The following is a 21,046-nucleotide window of genomic DNA, read 5'->3' on the forward strand; positions in this document are numbered from 1 at the left end:
GGGCTGTAAAAATTATGAACTTGTCAACTACGGGTATGTATAATACACGCAAACAATGCAATGATATTTTTGCTCATCATGTTCATAGATATCATTGGCGTTAATTTGGAAGAGTTAAAAATATCTAAGATAGCAATTTTTTTTTTAAATTGATTTGCAAAAGTATGCATATTTAGTAAAATGCCTCCATTTAAGCGTTTCTCGTAAACTTTTCTTGCTAATCAGGACAACAATATTTATAGTCAGATAGAGGACAACACGCTAGCGAAGTTTGAAAATCCGGGCTTGAATAAATGCGGAGAAAAAAAAAGTTAAAACTTAGGCAGTATGGCTCAATGTGCTGTCGTCTGTGCGATTTTCTATTTCAAAATAACGACGTCAATACGTCGTGATAAATAATTTAGGTCAACCATCCCCATAGGGGCCAGTAGCCACAGCACATTTTGGGGGAGAGCTGCCTGAAATGCCAATTTTGCGAAATCCACAAACAACGCTTCAGATTGAGCAGGTGTTTCTGACTTTTTTTCTTGAAGGCAAGTTTGCTTTTTCCTAAAACAAAGACCGGTTCCGTTTTTCGGGGCATTGAGGCAGCAAGATGCATTTTTCTGGTCAAAATTAAAAACTGTCACCGGACACGGTCGGCCGTTCTTATCTGAAGACGGAGTTGTCTTAGAGAAAACTGCCGCGGCATAACATAACACAACTGCGTGTATATTTGACAAACAAATATCAGTAAGCTAGGTGGCTTCTGTACGTTTTATTTATGTAGAATACGCATGCACCATCACATTTTATTGCGTTCTTTTAGTGGGTAGAGGAAAATCGGACCCTTCACGTAACATATTTTAGTAGCTTTACTTTTTCGAGTACAAAAGAGGGATCTTAGTAGTCGAGGAGAAGTAATCAAACTTAGGAACGACTATAGAGACACGACAAGAAATGTAGAAACGAAAACTGGTGGTCAGTCAAGTGCAAAACAAGCACCCAGGAGACTTTATTCACATTGCGCGGTCGCATTTTAATATTGCAAGTATGAAATTGATCTAAATTTGGAAAATAGACGCAAGTGGAAAACGTTCGCGATTGAAAGAACGCATGTTCTTCCTATCCTCACTCAGAATACTGTAGCGGGACTTCGTCCTTCCTCCAAAACACCAACACAGTGAAGACGATAACGAGTTGATGTTTGAAAGGCCTGTGCATAGAATGATAACATCATGTCCCTTGATTGCAGATTAGCGCAGTCTTCAGGCACGAAACCGCCCAGGTTGAAGCACTGGAGGCGGTCACAAACTGGAGTCGATAATACTGTTTGCCGAGCCGACCAAGTCTTGCGCTAGAATGTATAAATAGCAGATTGGTTAAAAGCAGAGTCAATAATTATGTTCAATGCAGGACACCAAGTAACAGTTGCGAGCTTTCATGAAAATTTCAAACTAGCTAATGATAGCGACGTACTTCGTCCCTCGAACACATCCGAATCTGGAAGCAATCTGTTTACAATAGATGTTATACGTTTATTCAGTGTGTGGTTCGCACCAACCTGAAGTACACAAAGTGACTCTCAGTTGATCGTGGCAATCGCACGATTTTGATAAAGTGAAAATGTACATCACTTGCGACAGAAATCATAACTGAATGGAGACGTCATAAAAAAAGTTCTTACCTCTTGATTTTGCTTCTCTTCGGGAAGGCTAGCCGACTGACATATCGCGACTGAAAAGTCTAGGCCTTCTCAACCAATAACGACCAAAACAAAGCGGTCGTGCGCGAACAGCCGTCACCGCCGGACGGACAACATATCGGCGTTCAGAGTTCTGCGAATCCTCCGGAGAAGTCACTCCCCGCGAACATTCACCGACCGCACTCCTCACCCCTCTAGCCCCTCAGGGCGACTGCCGGCCGCGACCCGCCGCCGCCGCCGCCGTGAGCGACTCGGCACGAGCCTCACAAACCCGCCAATCCGCTGCGAGCATCGAATGCGACGTCATCACGTGTCGTTTACGTCACCCTACCGAAGGAGACGTGAACCGCCGTCCGCGAATTTTTCGGGGCACGGAAGCACTGTGAAGGCTGTCACTAGCGGCGTTTTGGTTGCGTTTCGACTACACTGAAGGAAATGCAACTGTAACGAACCAAAATGTGGTTTACGTTCTTTCCCGAGGAGTTTTAAGGGACACGAGCTCTCATTTCGCTGCTAGACCCAGATACGTTACGCACTCATTCGCCTCGGAGGGAGAGCGCCTTTTCACGCCTTCGACGCGCGCGCCATCTGGAATCTTGAAAAGTTCCTATCGGAGATGAAAATCGAGGAGCGCTCCCTCTTAAGGATATTTTGGCTAAACAGAATGTGATCCTAACTGAGCTTGCTGGGATAAAAACTAGTCAACAAACATTTGAGAACAAATTTGCCAAACTGGCCAAAAAGGTTGAACAAATTGAAGTCACAGTCGAAGAAACAAAAGAGCTTAGGAATCAAATGACGAGTATTGAAAAAAATGTTTCGTCCGTACAAACCGAACTTACTGAATGCCAAAGAAAGTTGGTCGACTTAGAAGATCGAAGCCGCCGCAATAATCTTATGGTTTTTGGTGTTTCCGAGGACGCCGGTGAAACGGCAGATATACTTCGATCAAAGGTACTCGACGGTATTTTCGTAGAAAAACTTGGAATTCGTACTAACTCTGTCGAACGCTTGCATCGGGTTGGACGAAAGACAAATAGAAGCCGGCCTATTATTGTTAAGTTCTTCGACTACAATGAAAAGAATAATCTTCTAAAAAAACGCAGACTTCTAAAAGGTACCAAAATAACACTTGAGCACGATTATTCATGGGTGACGCTTCAAAAGCGCAAACTGCTATGGGAAAGTAGCAAACCAAATCGTGATAATGGGGAAACTGCTTTTCTGATACACGACAAGATTAAGATTGGAAACGACATTTTCGAATGGGATGACGCCAAGGGGCAAGTGTGCAAAGAAAAAAATCGGCCAACAAACCGAAGGAATGTGAAATGACGCCAATTATCTCTGAAAATGCATCCTAAGGAATCATTGAAGATCTTGAGTTTTAATGCTCGGAGCATCGTGAACAAAGTGGATGACCTGGAACTTATCTTGTTGACTCATGATCCCCATGTTGTTGTTATCACCGAAACGTGGTTACACAGTGGTATTGGTGACAGCGAAATTCTTCCCCCTTCATACAGGATGATTAGAAAAGATAGAGGATCGAGGGGCGGTGGCGTTGCTGTTATATTTAAAGATTCAATAGAATTGATGCCAATGAATTGTGTTATCAGTGGAGAAGTATTATGGTGTAAGTTAACATTCCACGGAAACGTTTTTGTTGTAGGCGCCGTTTACAGGCCACCAAATGCCCCGCCAAAACTCTTAGAAGATTTACATGATTACATGGCACTGCACTTCACCGATAAAACTAAGGTAATTTTAACAGGAGACTTCAACCTGCCCACTATTGATTGGACGTCCTGTAAAGTAGGTAAAGCAGAAGTCGCATCCTCTGAACGTCTGTTAGATATCTCTCTTTGTTTTAATATGCGACAGTTAGTGAGCGTCCCAACTAGAGTATCCGGCACAGGCCAAGCAACACTAGACCTGCTTTTCGTTAGTAATACAATCGAAGCAGACGAGGTCGGTGTTATTGACGGGGTCTCTGATCATAAAATCCTGGTATTCATTATTCAACTCTCTAAATCGTCGTCCCAAAATTTTTGTCCGGGAAGTGTTGTTCGAGATTTTCAAAACTCCGATGATGTGTCTATTCTCGACTACTTGGAATGGCATTTTGATGATTTTTGTCAACTCTCTGACGTCGGTGAGCTATGGGGGAAATTTAAGAGTATTGTATCTCACTGTATATATCATTTTGTCCCTTCAAGAAACGTCAGAGCAAAGAGGGTCCATCCTTGGATTACGAGGGAAATCCTACAATTAAAACGAAAAATAAAATGCCGAAGGAAAAGCAAAGTTAAAACTTCTGCGGAGATAGCAGAATTAGGGCGAAAGCTAAAGAATCTCGTCACGCAAGCTCGAGAGAGCTACTGTGGTAACGCGCTCTCACGGTTCTTGAAGGAATGCCCACAAAAATTTTGGCGTTTCTTTTCATCACCTAAGGAGGTGACCTCGCAAATCATAGTTAACAGTGAAACTGTTTCTTCTCCTTTTCAAATTGCAGAAGAATTTAACAAGTACTTTCAGTCCGTTTTTACTCTGTCACGTGACCCGTCGGGAGACCCTGCCTATGTTTCTTATCAGTCACAAATGCCGGAGCTCGTTCTGTCGGAAAGCGGTATCTTTAACTTGATTTTGAATATAAACGATAAAAAGGCATCTGGCCCAGATGACATTCCGAATGCTTTTCTAAGACGATACGCAGAGTGGGTGTCTCGGTACTTATTTGTAATTTTTCAAGCTTCACTTCGGCAGAGCAAGCTACCGGCAGATTGGTTATGTGGGAAAATTGTGCCAATTCACAAGTCCGGGAACAAGATGGCAACTGAGAATTATCGTCCTATATCCTTAACATCGACATGTTCAAACTCCTAGAACATATTATATCAAAACATATCAATCACTACCTGGAAGAAAATAACTTACTGTATAAGCACCAGCATGGGTTTAGGCAGGGTCTGTCAACGGTCACGCAGCTACTTGAATGTACGCATGAGTTCGCGTCTGTTATAAATGAGCGTGGTCAAGTTGATGTAATATGTATGGATTTCTCGAAAGCCTTTGACCGTGTTCCTCATGACAAATTGCTCGAAAAGCTACGTAAATTAGGACTGAATCGGAGTTTGCTATCATGGATACGTTCATATTTAAGCAACCGAATGCAGTATGTCTGTTATAATAACGTATGCTCTCCCCCATTAGCAGTCTATTCAGGAGTACCCCAGGGTTCCGTTTTAGGGCCACTCTTATTCTTAGTCTATATCGATGACATAGCTTCGAATCTGCCTTCTTCTGTACATGTTAAGCTTTTTGCGGATGACTGTATGCTATTTTCTAAAATTACTACAGTTCAGGATCAGGAGTTACTAAATGAGTCTTTGGGGGTAATCAGCTCATGGTGTGCTACATGGGGCATGGTTATTAATTTTAATAAGACGGTATTTTGTAGTATTACAAACAAGAAGAAAGTGTTAGATTTCCGCTACACTATAGGGAGCACAGAACTTGCAAAAGTAGATGAATTTAAGTACCTAGGTGTGATTTTTTGTAATACGTTGCGCTGGAATAGTCACGTGGACTATATATGTACAAGGGCATATCAAAAACTAGCGTTCCTTAGAAGGCACCTAAGACATGCAAATAGAGATGTTAGATTAACTGCATATAAATCCTATGTGCGTCCGATATTAGAGTATGCAAGTTGCGTATGGGACCCCTACAGAAGAAAACAGGTCACACAAATAGAAAGAATTGAGAACCTTGCTTTACGGTTTATTTTTTCGGAATATAGGCGTACGTCGTCTGTTACCGCAATGAGAGCTGAGGCGCGGCTGGATCGCCTAGAAAACAGAAGAAAAATTTCTAGATTAAAAGAATTATACATTATAGCAAACGGACTGACAAAAATAGATCCTGAAACATATCTGCTACCTTCGACGTCTCGTTCCCGGAGAACGAGCAACACTAAAGCCATTTCACCGTATCAATACAAGAATGATGTATTCAAATATTCATTCTTTTGCAGAACAATAATTGAGTGGAACGCTTTACCAGAAGAACTTGTCAGTTTCTGCAGCCTTGAGCTATTCGGAGCCAAATTGACCGAATTTTTTAATTAAGTGATGCATGTAAAGAATGCGCAGGCACTTCGAACTGCCTGCGCACGCTTGACCCGCACAGAGTGCATGATCATGTATTTATTATGTGCTTTTGTACTTCCTCTCCTGCGTAGACCGAAAGGTCCGCAGTATTGTAAATAAATAAAATAAAGGCTTCTCAGAAATATAGACGGATATTATTTGCCAAGAATAAACACGCACTACGGCAAAAGAATGATATGTTTTTATATCCCTTATTTATTCAATAAGACACCGGAAGAACTACTTAGTTTAGACTCTTTGAAAGGAGTGAAAAACAAATTTAGAACATGGTGTTTGCAAAATCAGGTGTAAACATTTTTATATGCATTGATGTTCTCTTTTATAAATTACTTCATCTTATTTGTATAGTCTAAATTTGTTGTTTTGAGAGGCAGAATTGTTTTGTTCTAAATGCTTACGGTTAAAAGTTGTCGTTTTATTGTTTGGTTCTGATAAGAAGAGAACGTTCCCGTTTTTTTCCGTGGGCGTGATATTTTTAGGTCGACTATTTGGTTCTTATAATGAAAAACAAAGTGTATTTTTTTCTTGCTTTATTTCATATATATATATATTTCTAAAGTGAGTGAAGTTGTCATTGATGTATTGTTGTTTTGTTTGTTTTGCAACGCAAATGGCAGTGTTGTAGCGATAACTATCCGCGGCTGCCGGGCCACGTCATACAAGCCTCTAAGCTTTGACGGACCTGATTTTCTGTATTGTAAAACGAACAATAAAAATTATTATTATTATTATTATTATTGTTGTTTTCACTCAATCTTTCTTCAAACGGTAATTTGGCGACACTTCTCGGAGAGGGAGTTTATAAGGTCTCGGCCAGTCCATCTCGCGAACTTAGATCTGTTCTGCGTTTTCAATCTCCTCGAGTGAGAACTCACTATGGCGAAAGCATGCGTTCCTTTTATGTGCCAAAGGTTTTTAACGACGTTCCAGCTGCTCTGCTTGCCATTACCTCAAACATAATGCTGAAGACCTCTCTGAGAAACATGTTCTCCGATGTGGCTAGATTGTGACTTTTTCCCATGTCGTTATTTTCCTTTTCTTTTGCCGTATGGTATTGTACGTGTTTTTTCTACTAATCGCTGGACATGCCAAATGACGACTGCATTTATTGCTTGAAGTTTTGTTGTCTTCGACCCGTTGATTGACTGATTTTCTTTCTACTAATAAGTGTTTTTTTTTTACTGAACATATGAAATATTTGAGAAAAACTCATGAATTCAAGAACTTGTCTTCGAATCTACTCATACAGTGTTTTAAAAATACTCATGCATCAGTGTTTTTTTTTTTTTTTTTTTTTTTTACTTTTGGCTTTAATGATTGTAATTGACACAGTGATCAAGACAACGTTTGCTCTAGTTTCATCTTCACTGCTTCAACCAAATCACTGACACAAACATTCCGACTACATCCTGTCAAGTGAATCATCTGTATGTTATTTGCTTTTTTGTCTGCACGTGATGTTATCCCGTGTGAACTTTCTTTTTTGCATTTTCCAGCGAAGGGTCTGGTCCCACAAGTCCCTGATGGCTTTGATCGGACCCGACACTCAACTGGCTATACTTGCGCTACTGAATAAATGTATTATTATTATTATTATTATTATTATTATTATTATTATTATTGCAGTCTGTGTATTTTACACTGAAATTCCTTATCCACGGCCATAATTTGTCAGTTGGATGGTGGCTTTGACGACAGATTTTCATCAACGCAAGCCTCAAAACAGCCGGGCTCAACAGAACATTTGGTCAGCGCTGGAAGAATCCTTCAAGCTTGGCGGCTGCAACGGAGCTCTAGAAGGCCTCTTAGCAACTACCGCTGCTCCAGTACCATGGTGAGCGGCGGCTTTCTTCTGCAGTTGCACGAATCAGCTCGAACTAGCCCTGCGTGTCTGACAGTGTAATCGCTAGAACCCAGTCCTGCCGGCCAGTCGTTCAGTCGTAGCGCAGTTACTCACCATCCTGACCAGCTACCTGCCCCAGTGGCTCGCGTCGATATTTAGAGGAGTGCCTCGACCTCCCGACTACGTTTCACACACTTCACCGAATTCCCTTATGCATATGGATTCCCCTACGGTCCGCATGATCGAGTGCACGGCATGCAGCAAGTCTATAAACGACGATGGCAGGCACATGTCGTGTTCGGATTGCAAGTCCAATTACCATCTGGGACAATCTTGCTCCGGGATTGCTGATAAGATCTTCATCACGATGGGACAAACGAAACGAGAAAAATATGGAAGTGTCGTGCGTGTCGTGGGAAGGATGGTCAGGTGGGAGCATCTGAGCCGAAGTCGTCAAGCTCCTCTGAAGGGATAGGACTGCTCTCTTCACAACTAACAGCTATGAATGAGAACCTGGAGGGATTACCCTCATTGAAGGGCAGCGTCGATTTCCTTATGACACGGTCGGCCAAACTAAACGAACTTTTAGCCCTCAAGCCCATTGTCGAGAGTCTAAGGGAGACTGTGAACGGCCTACAACACTCAATGGATTTCTTTTCGGCCGACTACGACAGCCTCCTCAAGTTGGCGACCACCAAAGAACAGAATGGGAAAGCCCTGCAAACGGGGTTTTCTCATTTAAAGTCAACAGTGGAGGCGCAGGCATCTGAGATTCAAGGAATGCGGGTTGCCCTAAACGACAACGAGCAGCACAGCCGTCTGCCAAACCTGGAAGTGCACGGACTTCCTGCCTCACCTGATGAAGATCTTATGTCCACAAAACTTGAAAGTAGAAAACAGAGAGGACGAGGACGGGAACAGGACTCGTCCTCGTCCTTTCTGTTTTACACTATCAAGTTTTGTATCTATTAACCAACACGCTCGTTTTCAACTGTAAAATCTTATGTCGTTTGCTGAGACTCGATCGAAAAAGCTGAAGATCTCAAACTTTCAGAAATCTGACATTCTTGCTCTTCACCGCTTGCCAGCCAAATATGCAAAAAAAAAAACTGATTCTGATCAAATTCACGTCTGGCCATATGAAGGAATCCTGGATGGCAGCGCGGGGTACGCTTCGTTCGCTGGGTCAGGATAGCTCTCTTCCCAGACTGTACTTAAACAACCTGACACACGCGAACAAGGAGTTTTTTTTTTTGGCGGGCAAGATAGAAGGGCAAGGAACAGGGCTATAAGTTCGTCTGGGTAACCAGAGCGAAAATCTACACAAAGAAGGCGGTGGGTTCTCCACCTGTGAGAATTAACAGTTCGCTAGACCTTGAAAGATTTTTTAGAGGTATGGCAGATTTCGCTCAGGTTTCAAATTTTTCATCTCTTCGAAACTTGTTTAAAAACTGTAAAGAAACGTGTTTTTTTTTTTGTTTTTTTTTTTTTGTAGTACACGTTAATATTTGGAGCATACGTAAACATTGGGCAGAATTCGAAATTACCTCAAGAGCAATTGCTTCTACAGTAGATGTATTTGTTTTAACAGAAATTAACATCCCCTCTTCTGCAACAGATCAGTTCTCTTTACCGGGTTATCGTGGAACTTTTTCCACTCGAGATATGGGTCAGGTGGTGGTATCGCGGTTTTCGTGAGTGATAAATGGTCATTTTCAAATATTTTGTTGACGTTCGTTTAGGCCGTGTTCATTGCTCTCTCTGTGGAGAATACAATCGATTCCATGTTTGCTCGCAATGTATAGATTACCGTCCACAAATATAGGGTTTTTTCTCGTGGAATTTCAAGAAAACATTACTAATCTGAGTTCGTATAGTCAATTATGCATTATAGGATACTTTAATATTGACATCTTGAATGGGTCTAAATCTAATGTATGCAATTACCTCAACACTTTGGCAACTCACGGTATTGAGTCCGTGATTAATTGTCCAACACGTGAAGAGTTCCTTTTAGGGAGACTTGTTTCCTCATGCATTGACCGCATAAACCTAAGAACATCTTCGACTGTCGTGAAATCAGCAGTTATTAAGGAAAAGCTTGCCGACCACTACTTTGTGGCCTGCCGCTGGTCAATCGGCGTTCTTAAATCGCGCGAAACATCAAGTCGCATTAATGTTACAGGTATCGACACCACAGCCTTTGATAAATTGGTCTCAGCTTTTGACTGGAACTACTTTTTGAGGACTGTTAACCACACCGACGTTTATCCAAAGTTTGTGCTGGTTTTCAAACAGTTCTATGAAAGATGCCGGAGAGAAATATTCGTAAAGAAACGCAACCCTGGTCATGTATGGCTGAATGCGAGTATTTTAGATGCAATAAGGAAAAAAAATGCACTACGGGCTCGCTGCCGTCGTTCACACAATGCCCACCTACGAATAAACTTTAAGTCCTGCCATAACAAACTAAACACGATGATTCGATCAGCTAAGCGCACTTCTTATCACAGAAGATTCTCCCAATCTCACTCGGATGCACGTAAAACTTGGTCTTTGATAAATGAACTCCGTGGACACCAAAGACACTCCGTTGATGATACGCTGAAACGACATTTTGGAGATAATTCGCAATCAATTGTAGAGGATTCTAACGTTTTTTTATTTTTTTTTGGTACTTCTTCTGGTCAGGCGAGTGATAGCCTAGATGCATTTGATAACCTAGTCTCTTCCTCAGCGTTCCTTCCACCTTTTCAAGAAGCTGATCTATATTCCAGTTTGTCTAGTTTCAAGAACGACAAGTCTCCTGGTATAGACGGAATTCGTCTATCTGACCTCCGCAGAAATAGAGGCATTCTGAAAGGCGTACTTCTATTTATGGTTAATGGTTTTATTGAAACCAAGATACTTCCCGATTTACTTAAAACATCTATAGTACGTCCTTTGTATAAAGATAATACCAGAAACGATATTGCAAACTATCGTCCGATTTCTTTTTTGCCAATCGTCGCTCGGATCCTCAAAAAGCATGTGTTTAATATAATGACATAGTTTTTAGAAAAAATTAATATTTTATCTCCAACTCAATTTGGTTTTGTGCAAGGAAAGGGCACTCAGCCTCTTCTAGAATATTTCGCAGATCACCTATACTCAGCATTCGATCACAATCTTGTTACCTCCGCACTATTCTTAGATGTGTCCAAAGCTTTCGACACAGTAAGCCATACGATACTGTTGAAGAAATGTACAACCTAGGTTTTCCTGGTTCATTTTTTTTCCCCTTCTTAAAAACTATCTTTCTCATCGCTCTCAACTGGTGTGCGCATCTGGATTTCAGAGTTCTCGAACTGAACTAAAAGCCGGAGTACCACAGGGGTCTATTCTATCACTTCTTTTGTTTAATATCTTTGTCAATGGACCTCGCCACCACGGTACCGGGATGTAAGCTCTATCAATACGCGGACGACACTGTAATTATGACCCAACACATCAACTATGTCAATTTCATCAGCCAGTTGCAATCTCAAGCAATAGCAATTATGGACTGGTTAAAAAAAATCCTTCTTGATATTAATGTTAAAAAGACAAAACTTGTAGGCTTCTATAATCCACTCAAAACAGTCACTCTCAACATTCCATTAGTTCTGCACTCCTCTTTCTGCCATCAATGCAACTGCATTCCGGTTGAGTATACAGATAGCGTGAAGTATCTAGGCATATATTTTGACAGCAATCTGAAACGGAATGTTCATTTTACATACATCTGTAAAAAACTGAGAAGCATTAGTTGCCTATTATATGACACAAAATATTTTTCCTGTATCTGTTCAAAAAATGGTTGCCCATTCGCTTGCATATAGCGTCCTTCGCTACTCCATCACCGTTTTCGGCCATTCTTCTGACTATTGTAAAACCAAAGTGGACTGCATCCTGACAGCTATCCTGAAAAGTATCTCTTATAAACTTAAATACCTGACAACGCTAATCTTTTTGAATATTTGCAACTACCTAACTTCCAAACCCTTTATGTTCATTCAGTGGTATTGCGGCACTTTTGGAATTCTGATTTCAAAATCTCAAGCCCATTATCACGTGATCTTCGACATACGCACCCTTTTCACATACCTCTTTCCCCCACTCGTTATGGCGAAAGTAAGCGTGCGTTTTATGTGCCATATATTTTTTCTCACTTACAACTTGAACTTCTAAACCAAACATCCTTGGGAAAAGTTAAAAAAGATGCTTAGGTATTTTGTTTTAATTGGGAACTATTGGTTTCGGTCTCTATCCTGTTTATTTATATCGTATACTCATTTTGCTTAGTAATTTGTGCCACTTTTAAGCGCCTGCCTTTCTGGAACATTAATGAATATATTCTGCTGTTTGTAGGGCATTTTAACAGAAGACACCTTCCGTGAATTGTTTTTTTTTTTCGTATATTTTCCAGTCTTGTGGTATTTCATTTTGCTTTGGCATTGCTATTAATTTCCGTTTAAGTCTGTGCATAATATCTTTTCGCGTAAAATCTTCACGTTATAACTAGAGTGACTGACTTCATGAAATTATGTTTACATTTCTCTTTTTTCTGTTTTATATTATTGTATTTTCCGTAACTACACATGCTACATATCGTTGTTTTTTTTTTATTGGAGGACGGCGTTGCACAAGCCACCTGTTGGCTTTGATGCATCCGCAATACTAAACTTTTCTTTCCTGGTAGCAATAAACAAATATTATTATTATTATTATTATTATTATTATTATTATTATTATTAAGAAGAAGAGGTGGGCGGTATTCGATGGCCTTTCTTCAAGGCTCAGCATTTTGACTCCCATATTATCTACTCAGTCTACAAAGTCAGTCCTGGCTTGCCCGAATCAGCCCCTAAGAAGGCGCTGACGACAACGTTGCAGTAGAGTTCCTTCATACACACGCGCGCTTTTGCTTGAGTGGTGACATCTCAGCCATTTTTCCGCCCAATCGTTTCTTTATGCATTTTGAAGTGCGCGCAATCCGGTGTCACTCAGCTCGAGCGCGTAGCTCTGGCTAATGCATAGACGCCATCTTACCGCCCAAGTCACGCACCGAGTGCGCGAGAGCGTCACGCGCTGGCACATTCGGGGCAACAATGGATGTCTTCACCCTGAGACAGACAGACATGTAGGCACCCTACGTTGCAGCTCCCACTCTCTACAACTTGACATTCATCCATGCCGCTTCAACGGATCACTGCATGACCAACGGCCAAGATTCACCCTCCATCTGGGATCTATCGCTTGACATGATTTAAGAAACGCTTTCGCCCATGCATTCACGCAAAAACGACCAGCCACCATCACATTGGTTCTTCGAACCCACCGTGCCGCCGCCCTACAAGTACCCCGTTCGGCACCGCTACATCGGTTCTGCTACGGCTTCATCTAAGACAAACATCTGTGACCCATCTGGAGACCATTGGATCTGTTGTCAAGGTTCTTCAGACTCACAAGCCGGTGTTGTTGCAACTCCGCAGCAAGTCACGGACTCTGCAATAACGGTGGTTTTATTTCGCGGGTGAGCTGGAATAGTCTCATTTATTTACATTTTGGCTAGATTCAGTCTTTCGTCTTTACCGTCATCTTCTTTTTCCTTGTAAAGCGAATACCATGGCAGTGCTTTGTGCCGTCTGTTCTGAATCTGTGCCGATAGACGGCCGCTTTATCGTGCCGTCTGTTCTGAATCTGTGCCGATAGACGGCCGCTTTATCAAACGTGCTGACTGCACAAAAGTGTTTCACCTAGGAAAGAAATGCTCCGGCATATCTGAGAACACCTCTAAGGGTATGAGTGCCTCAAAGGCTGAGAAATGGCGCTGTCAAAGATGCCGAGGAGGACCGCCGAAGTCTAATTCCGAAAACGACCTCACACCACCTCAAGGCGAATCCGGTTCTTTTTCCTCAGAGCTCTCGACAGTCAACCAGAAACTCGATCTCCTTCTTTCCTGGAAGGACACAATGGGCCCTCTTCACGAACTCCACCCTAAGATCGACGCCTTATTACTACTAAAGAAAACGGTCGACTCTTTGCGAACCACCATCAATGAGATGCAGACGTCTCTTGATTTCTATTCGAAGGCATATGATACACTTGTGAAGTCCACTCAGTCACAAGACAAACTCATCAAGGATCTGCAAAGTGAAACTAGCTCATTACGAGCTATCGTAACGGATCAATCCAATGAAATCCAAAAATTAAAATCCGACCAAATTGATTCCGACCAAGCACACCGTCTCTCTAACTTAGAGATACGCGGCATACCGGTTTCGACTGGCGAGAACATTGTGCATATTATGACTGACCTAGCCGAACAACTAAGCGTTGAGAGCTTTTAGCCCGCACAAGTAGTGGCAGCTCATCACCTCCCGGCTAAGCCTGGCGCTGTGCCTCCCATCCTGGTTCGGTTCAGTTCAGTCCCACACAAAGAACGCTGGATGACTTGTCGCAAACGCCTTGGCACTGATGACTCCCATCCAAGAATATACTTCAATAATAATCTGACAGAAGCAAACCGGAAGCTATTCTGGATGGCAAGATCAAGAGGAAAAGAAAGGGGTTTTAAATTCGTATGGGTCCGACATGGTAAAATCTTTGCAAAACAAAGCCAGAGCCCTGAACCCATTCGCATCACTGACGTTGGTGCATTGGATAAAATTGCGTAGGCCACGATGACTAATTGTTTCCAGCTAAAAAACTTAGAGTCCTGTATAAAAACCTTCAAGCCCACCTCGTGTTATACTTTTACTTTATTCCACGTATATATTAGAAGTATTCGGAAGCACTGGGATGAATTTCAACTTGTTATTATTTCTATCCTCCCGATTGCTGATATTTTGTTCTGACAGAGATCAATATTTATCAGGATGAAGTAGGGCAATTCACTTTACCAGGCTTCAAAAGTGTCTTCTACACCCGCGAAAATAAGCGCGGAGGTGGCATTGCGATCTTCACTAAAAATAAGATATCTTTTACGGAACTTCGTTTAACATTCAACTCGGCTGAGTCAAACGTTTTGCATATAATTACTTCTGCCTATGATCTCTATCAACTTACATTCTATAGACCACCTTCGGAAAAAGCTGCAGATTTTCTTTGTGACCTGCGGAAGAGTCTGCAAACTTTGCCGGCAACTGCTTCTTTATGTCTCGTCGGGGACTTTAATATTGACTTGCTGAAGCCTTCAATGGCTCTAGTTTGTGAATATCTGACACAGCTAGCAGATCATGCAATTGAGCCAGAAATCATTGTCCCAACAAGAAAGGAGCTTTTAGGAAACAAACTTGTAATCGCGTCTATTGACCACATCAATCTGAGATCCGCATTCTTCAAAACAAAAGCAGCAGTAATTACTCACAAATTATCAGACCACTATTTTGTTGCATGCCATTTAGAATTCCCTCATGATACGCCGACTTCAGTTTCTAACAAAATTCATTGGGTTAAAACTGTTGATCGACAAATGTTTGACAATTTTGTCTCTAATTTCGACTGGAATGCTTTTCAGCAATCTGTTACACCTTCAGATATTTACCCCCGTTTTGTGCAGCTATATAAGCGGTTTTCAGAATCATCAAAGAAAGTAATTCTTCGCAAACAACGAAATTTAAATTTACGTTGGTTAAATAAGGATATATTATCTGCTATACAACTTAAAGAGATAGCCTGGAGACGAAGCCGGCGCTCACCTCATAACTCTAACCTTCAAGCTGAATTCCGGACTCTTCGGAACAGAGTAAGCGCACTTACTTGCTCGGCTAAGCGTCAATATTTTCAAAAACAATTCTGCGCATCAAAGTTCAACTTTGCTAGATCCTGGTCACTGATTAATGAACTACGCGGAGTCGCACCACCTGGTTTACAAGCTGACACTTCTGGCGAATTTTTTGGACCCGATTCCCTTCCTACGGCGAATACCTTCAATGACTTTACGCCAAGTTTTCGGGCAAAGCCAGACGAAGCACAACACCGCCCAGTCTTTTACCCCACTCCAAATTAGCTTCTGCATTTCTTCCACTCATGACAATGATCGATCTGGAGTTTATAATATCAAGCCTCAAACCTAGAAAATCACCAGGGTATTATGGAATTCACCTCTGCGACATCTGAAGAAATTTTAGGCACATACAAGACACACTTCTACTCATGTTTAACGGAATAATAGAGTCGGGTGTCATTCCTTCAGGAATAAAAACCTCAATTGTTAAACCTCTTTTCAAGGGAGGCAAACGTGACCAGGCTGAAAACTACCGACCAATATCTATTCTTCCGTGTCTTGCTCAAATCTTGGAAAAGTACATTTATATAATTATGTCTTCTTATATAAAAAAATATGACATAATATCGCAATCCCAATATGGTTTTGTGCCGGGACGTGGGACACAACCTCTTCTTGAAGCATTATCAGACAAGTTAAATTTTGGTTTTGATCACAACTTATTTATCTGCGCATGTTTTCTAGATGTGAGTAAGGCATTTGACACGGTGTGCCATTCTATTTTGCTTCAAAAACTTTCCTTTATCGGTTTCCCGGGACCATTCTTATCTCTGTTAAACAATTTTCTCCAAGGTCGATCGCAGCTTGTTTCCATCGAAGGCATGCAGAGCATAAAAGTTTCCTTAAAAGCGGGGGTTCCACAAGGTTCAGTTCTTTCACCATTGCTTTTCAATATCTATGTTAATGACATGAGTTTATCTGTTTCAAACTGTACCATTTATCAATACGCAGACGATACTCTTTTGCTGACGAGCCATATCTCATATGCCAGAGCAATGGGTTTGCTCCAAGACTGTACCTCAGAGCTAATGAACTGGTTTGCGAATAATCTAATTAATATGAATATTTCAAAAACTAAGCTCGTTTGTTTTCACAATCCCCTAAAAGTTGTTGACCTCAATATTCCTCTCTTGCTGCACACGTCTCACTGTGTCCCATGCCAATGTGTCCCAATTTTTTGTTCATACACCGTGAAGTACCTAGGAATCACATTCGATTCAGATCTCTCCTGGAACTCACACCTATCAAAACTCTGTTCCAAATTAAGAAGCGTTTCCTGCCTATTATACCATATCAAGACATTTCTACCTTTTAATCTCAGGAAGCTTATAGCCCACTCGTTAGCTTGTGGTACACTCCGATACGGCGTAACAGTCTTTGGCAAATGTTCTGGATTGTGGCAGGCCAAGATAAATTCAATTCTAAAAGGAATCTTACGGAATGTTCAGTATAAACCTGCATCCTCAGATCACGATCTCTTTAAGGCTTTGTCCATGCCAAATCTGCAATCTTTGTTTTTTTGAATCAGTCGTGCTTGAACACTACTGGAAGGATGATTTTAAAACTCTTCGTCCGAATATGAGACAATTACGAAAAATATCAAAGTTTCTTGTTCCCGCTTACCATACACGTTATGGTAAGAACATGCGGTCAGTCTATGTGCCTCAAATCTTTAATTACCTACCTCCCAGCATATGTGACTTTACCTCAAGAAAAAAGCTCAGAAGAGCGCTTCGACATATTGGTATGACCGACGAACCTTTGTGAATATTTCATAATTAGTTCTTCTGACATCTTTTTTTGTAACAAGTGCGTTTTTTTATTGTTTTATGAGTTATTTTTATTACTATCATTATATGACAACAAAGAAAGTCATCAAGATCTTCAGTATCACAAAAACTGGACAACAATTTCTACTACTTTCAATGGCAAACAATGGCGAAAAGTGACGCCAGTGCATTGTGTGTGTGTGTGTGTTTTTAATACTTTTCTGACTTGATTTTTTTTTCTTTAGAAAGGGAAGGGGGAGGGGGGAGCTTTAGTATGCAGATTGGAACTGCTGTAAAAACTTAGTGATAATTCTCCTTTTTCTTTTTTATCTAAAACTGATTCTTTTATTTTTATTCAATTTACATAGCTGGTTTTGCCGCACAAGCCCATGATGGCTTTGGCGAACCTGCACTTTGCCTCGATTATGTTCTTCCGTCGCAAATAATTTTATTATTATTATTATTATTATTATTATTATTATTATTATTATTATTAAGGAGGAAGAAGACGAAGTGGGCAAGCACCGCAATCCACTTTCGAGTTGCTCGAATGTTTCTGTAAATATTGGTTTCTAGAGCTCTCTCCATCGTAATTCATCCGAAGTTCCATCCCTGGAGAAACCCAGCCCACGGTGTTGCAACTCCAACTCTGTGCAACAAGACGATTGAACTAGTTACAAGAATGATCCATCGCCCGCTACCGGTCAAGACCTCCATCTTGAATCATCCATCTCTGCACCTCTGAATGACGACACCGGTAACTCAAGACATCTTATGCCAACGACTCGAAACGCCCACTGGAAGTCCTCACCCAGGCCGTGCGAAGCTTCTCCGACAAGCCTCCTATTTTACGGTCAGAACCGGCACCATCAACTCGGTATCTCTACCGGATCGTCCGTGCAAGCCCATTCAGCACCATCTGATGCAGTGTTTCCCGGCACCCGGTTGCACGCGCAGTTGTAGTTTTTAATCTTTGCGGGTGAGCCTCGAGCTATTTCTTTATATTGTCTTCTGTCTTATTGTAAACTACTACCTGTACCAGCAACAACGTCGTTCTACGCAGCATTCCACCATGTCATCAGACGACACTTGCCTTGTATGCTCATAATCTCTACCAAACAACGGCCGCTTCATGAAATGTGCCGATTGTGCACGATCGAGCCACCTTGGAAAAAAATGTTCGGGGGTCTCTGAAAACACCTTTAAAGGCATGAGCGCCTCCAAACATGAGAAATGGTGTTGCCCTGAATGTCGAGGAGGACTCGCGAAGTCAAACTTAGACTCCAATCCAACAACGTCATCTCAATCAGACCCCTGTTCGTTTTTGTCAGAGCTGGCTGAAGTAAACAAAAAGCTAGACCTCCTACTCTCCTGGAAAGACACCGTCGACACCATTCATGATTTACACCCAAAAGTCGACGCTCTGTTGTCAATGAAACAGGTGGTCGACACTATGCAAGACTCATTGAATGCCTTGCAGGAATCCGTAAATTTTGTCTCCGCTCAATACGATTCGCTCGTGACAACAGCGAAATCCCAAGACCACACCATCAAAGCCATGCAACTAGAACTGAGCGCCCTGCGATCTTCTACCGCGGAGCAGGCGCTCGAAATACATCGGCTGAAATCATACCAAAACGACAAGGAGCAAGTCGATCGTCCTTCCAACATGGAGATACATGGTATTCCGTTGAAAACTCAGGAAAATATTCGTGATATCATGTCAGACCTCGCGGAGAAAATTGAAGTTGAGGATTTTCAGGCTGGTCATGTTATGTCCGCCCATCGCCTGCCTGCTAGGCCTGCTAGGCCGGCTGCTATACCTCCTATAATGGTTAGGTTCTCGTCTGTTGCTCTGAAAGAACATTGGATGTCATGCCGTGGGAAGCTCGGCTCCCTACCTAGTGACGGTTCTCATCCTCGAATATATTTCAATGATAACCTCACAGATTCCAACAGGAAACTATTCTGGATGGCCCGAACTAGAGGAAAAGAGAAGAACTTTAAGTTTATCTGGGCACGACACGGCAAAATTTTTGCAAAACAAAGCCAGGGATCCACGACACTTCACATCACTAATACTGAAGCATTGGAGCTAATCACCTAGAAACGAATGGCTAGCTTTTTTCGGCTTAACGACCTTCAATCTTGCCTAGAAATCTTTACAACAAGCGTATGTTCCTTCACTTTATTTCATGTTAATATCCGTAGCCTCCGGAAGCATTGGGACGAATTCCAATTGGCTATTAACTCTGTCCTACCAATAACTGACGCATTTGTTCTAACAGAAATCAATATTTCTAATGAAAATACAGACCAATTTTTCTTGCCCGGATTCAAAAGCAATTTTTACACTCGCGACAATAGGCGCGGCGGTGGAATCGCAGTTTTTTTTAAAACAAGAGCTAATTTTTTCGGATATACAAGTAACGTTTCGGTCATCTGAATCAATAGCACTGCGCATACTTACATCAGTCTCCGATCTATGCTTGCTGGCTTTTTATCGACCACCCTCTGAAAAAGTTTCCGAATTTTTAGCCGAGCTTCGAGAGTATCTATCAGCTCTGCCAGATAAAGCAGCCCTTTGTCTAGTAGGAGATTTTAACATCGATTTACTGAAGTCTTCGAAGCCTCTTGTGTGCGAATATCTTACTCTCTTGCCAGATCATGGCATCGAGCCGTCAATTTTTGGTCCTACAAGGGAGGAACTGTTCAGAGGCAATTTGGTTACCTCCTCGATAGATCACATTAATTTAAGGTCGCCATTACCAAATGCAAAAGCAGCAGTCATAACTCAAAAACTATCGGACCATTACTTCGTGGCATGCCACATAGAATTTCCTGGCGTTACATCAAAAATAATGCAAAATAAATTGCGTCAAGTTGAAATTACTGACCATCAAAAACTCGACAAATATATATCCACCTACGACTGGCAGGCTTTCACACAAACAGACTTGGACATATACCCCTCGTTTGTTAAGCCATTTAGGCAGTTCTACGAGAACTCAAAAAAGGTTATCTTCATAAAACAAAGAAAAGCAAACCTGCCATGGTTAAATAAGGATATACTATCTGCCATAAAGCTTAAAGAAATTGCTTGGAAAAAATGCCGTCGATCACCACAGAGCTCGAACTTCCTATGTGAGTTCAGAACTATTCGCAACAGAGTAAGCGCCCTGATTCGTTCAGCAAAGCGTCTTTACTTTCATAAACAAATGCTAGAATCTCGAAACAATCCTGCGAAATCCTGGTCATTGATAAATGAATTACGGGGAATTCCTTCCAAACAACTAAAAGGGAATGCATTCAACGCTTCTTTTGGACCTGATCCACTGGCTACGGCTCGTGCCTTCAACAATGTTTTCGCAACATTTTCAGGCAAAGCCCGAGAAAATGAGTCATCAGCCTCTCATCTCCCTAACTCAAATATGGCGTCGGCATTTCTCCCACAAATGACCCTTTCCGACCTTGAGACAATAACTTTTAGTTTGAAACCGAACAAGTCCCCAGGATACGATGGGATGCGCCTCAGCGATCTTCGTAGAAATTTCAACTATATAAAATACACACTTCTTGCTATCTTCAACAAAATAATCCTAGCTGGTTCAATTCCTATCGAACTCAAAACCGCCATTGTTAAACCTCTTTTCAAAGGAGGACAACGATACCGAATAGAAAACTATAGGCCAATATCTATTCTGCCATGCTTGGTTAAGATATTAGAAAAATTTATTTATATAGCGATGGCTTCCTTTGTGGATAAAT

General features: G+C 41.6%; 1 protein-coding gene across 1 annotated transcript in view; it reads left to right on the forward strand.

Annotated features, from left to right (window-relative positions):
• The window catches only part of LOC115320474, a 34,597-nt gene extending 31,578 nt beyond the window's left edge, over positions 1-3,019 (forward strand). The window contains exon 2 of the mRNA XM_040221078.3: positions 2,316-3,019. Coding sequence (XP_040077012.3) covers positions 2,316-3,019 — 704 coding nt within the window. The remainder of the gene's footprint in view (positions 1-2,315) is intronic.
• Positions 3,020-21,046: the final 18,027 nt, after the last annotated feature.

The sequence above is a fragment of the Ixodes scapularis genome, unplaced genomic scaffold (genome assembly GCF_016920785.2).
Source record: "Ixodes scapularis isolate PalLabHiFi unplaced genomic scaffold, ASM1692078v2 PGA_scaffold2__306_contigs__length_199485367, whole genome shotgun sequence".
NCBI classification, from domain to species: Eukaryota; Metazoa; Arthropoda; class Arachnida; order Ixodida; family Ixodidae; genus Ixodes; species Ixodes scapularis.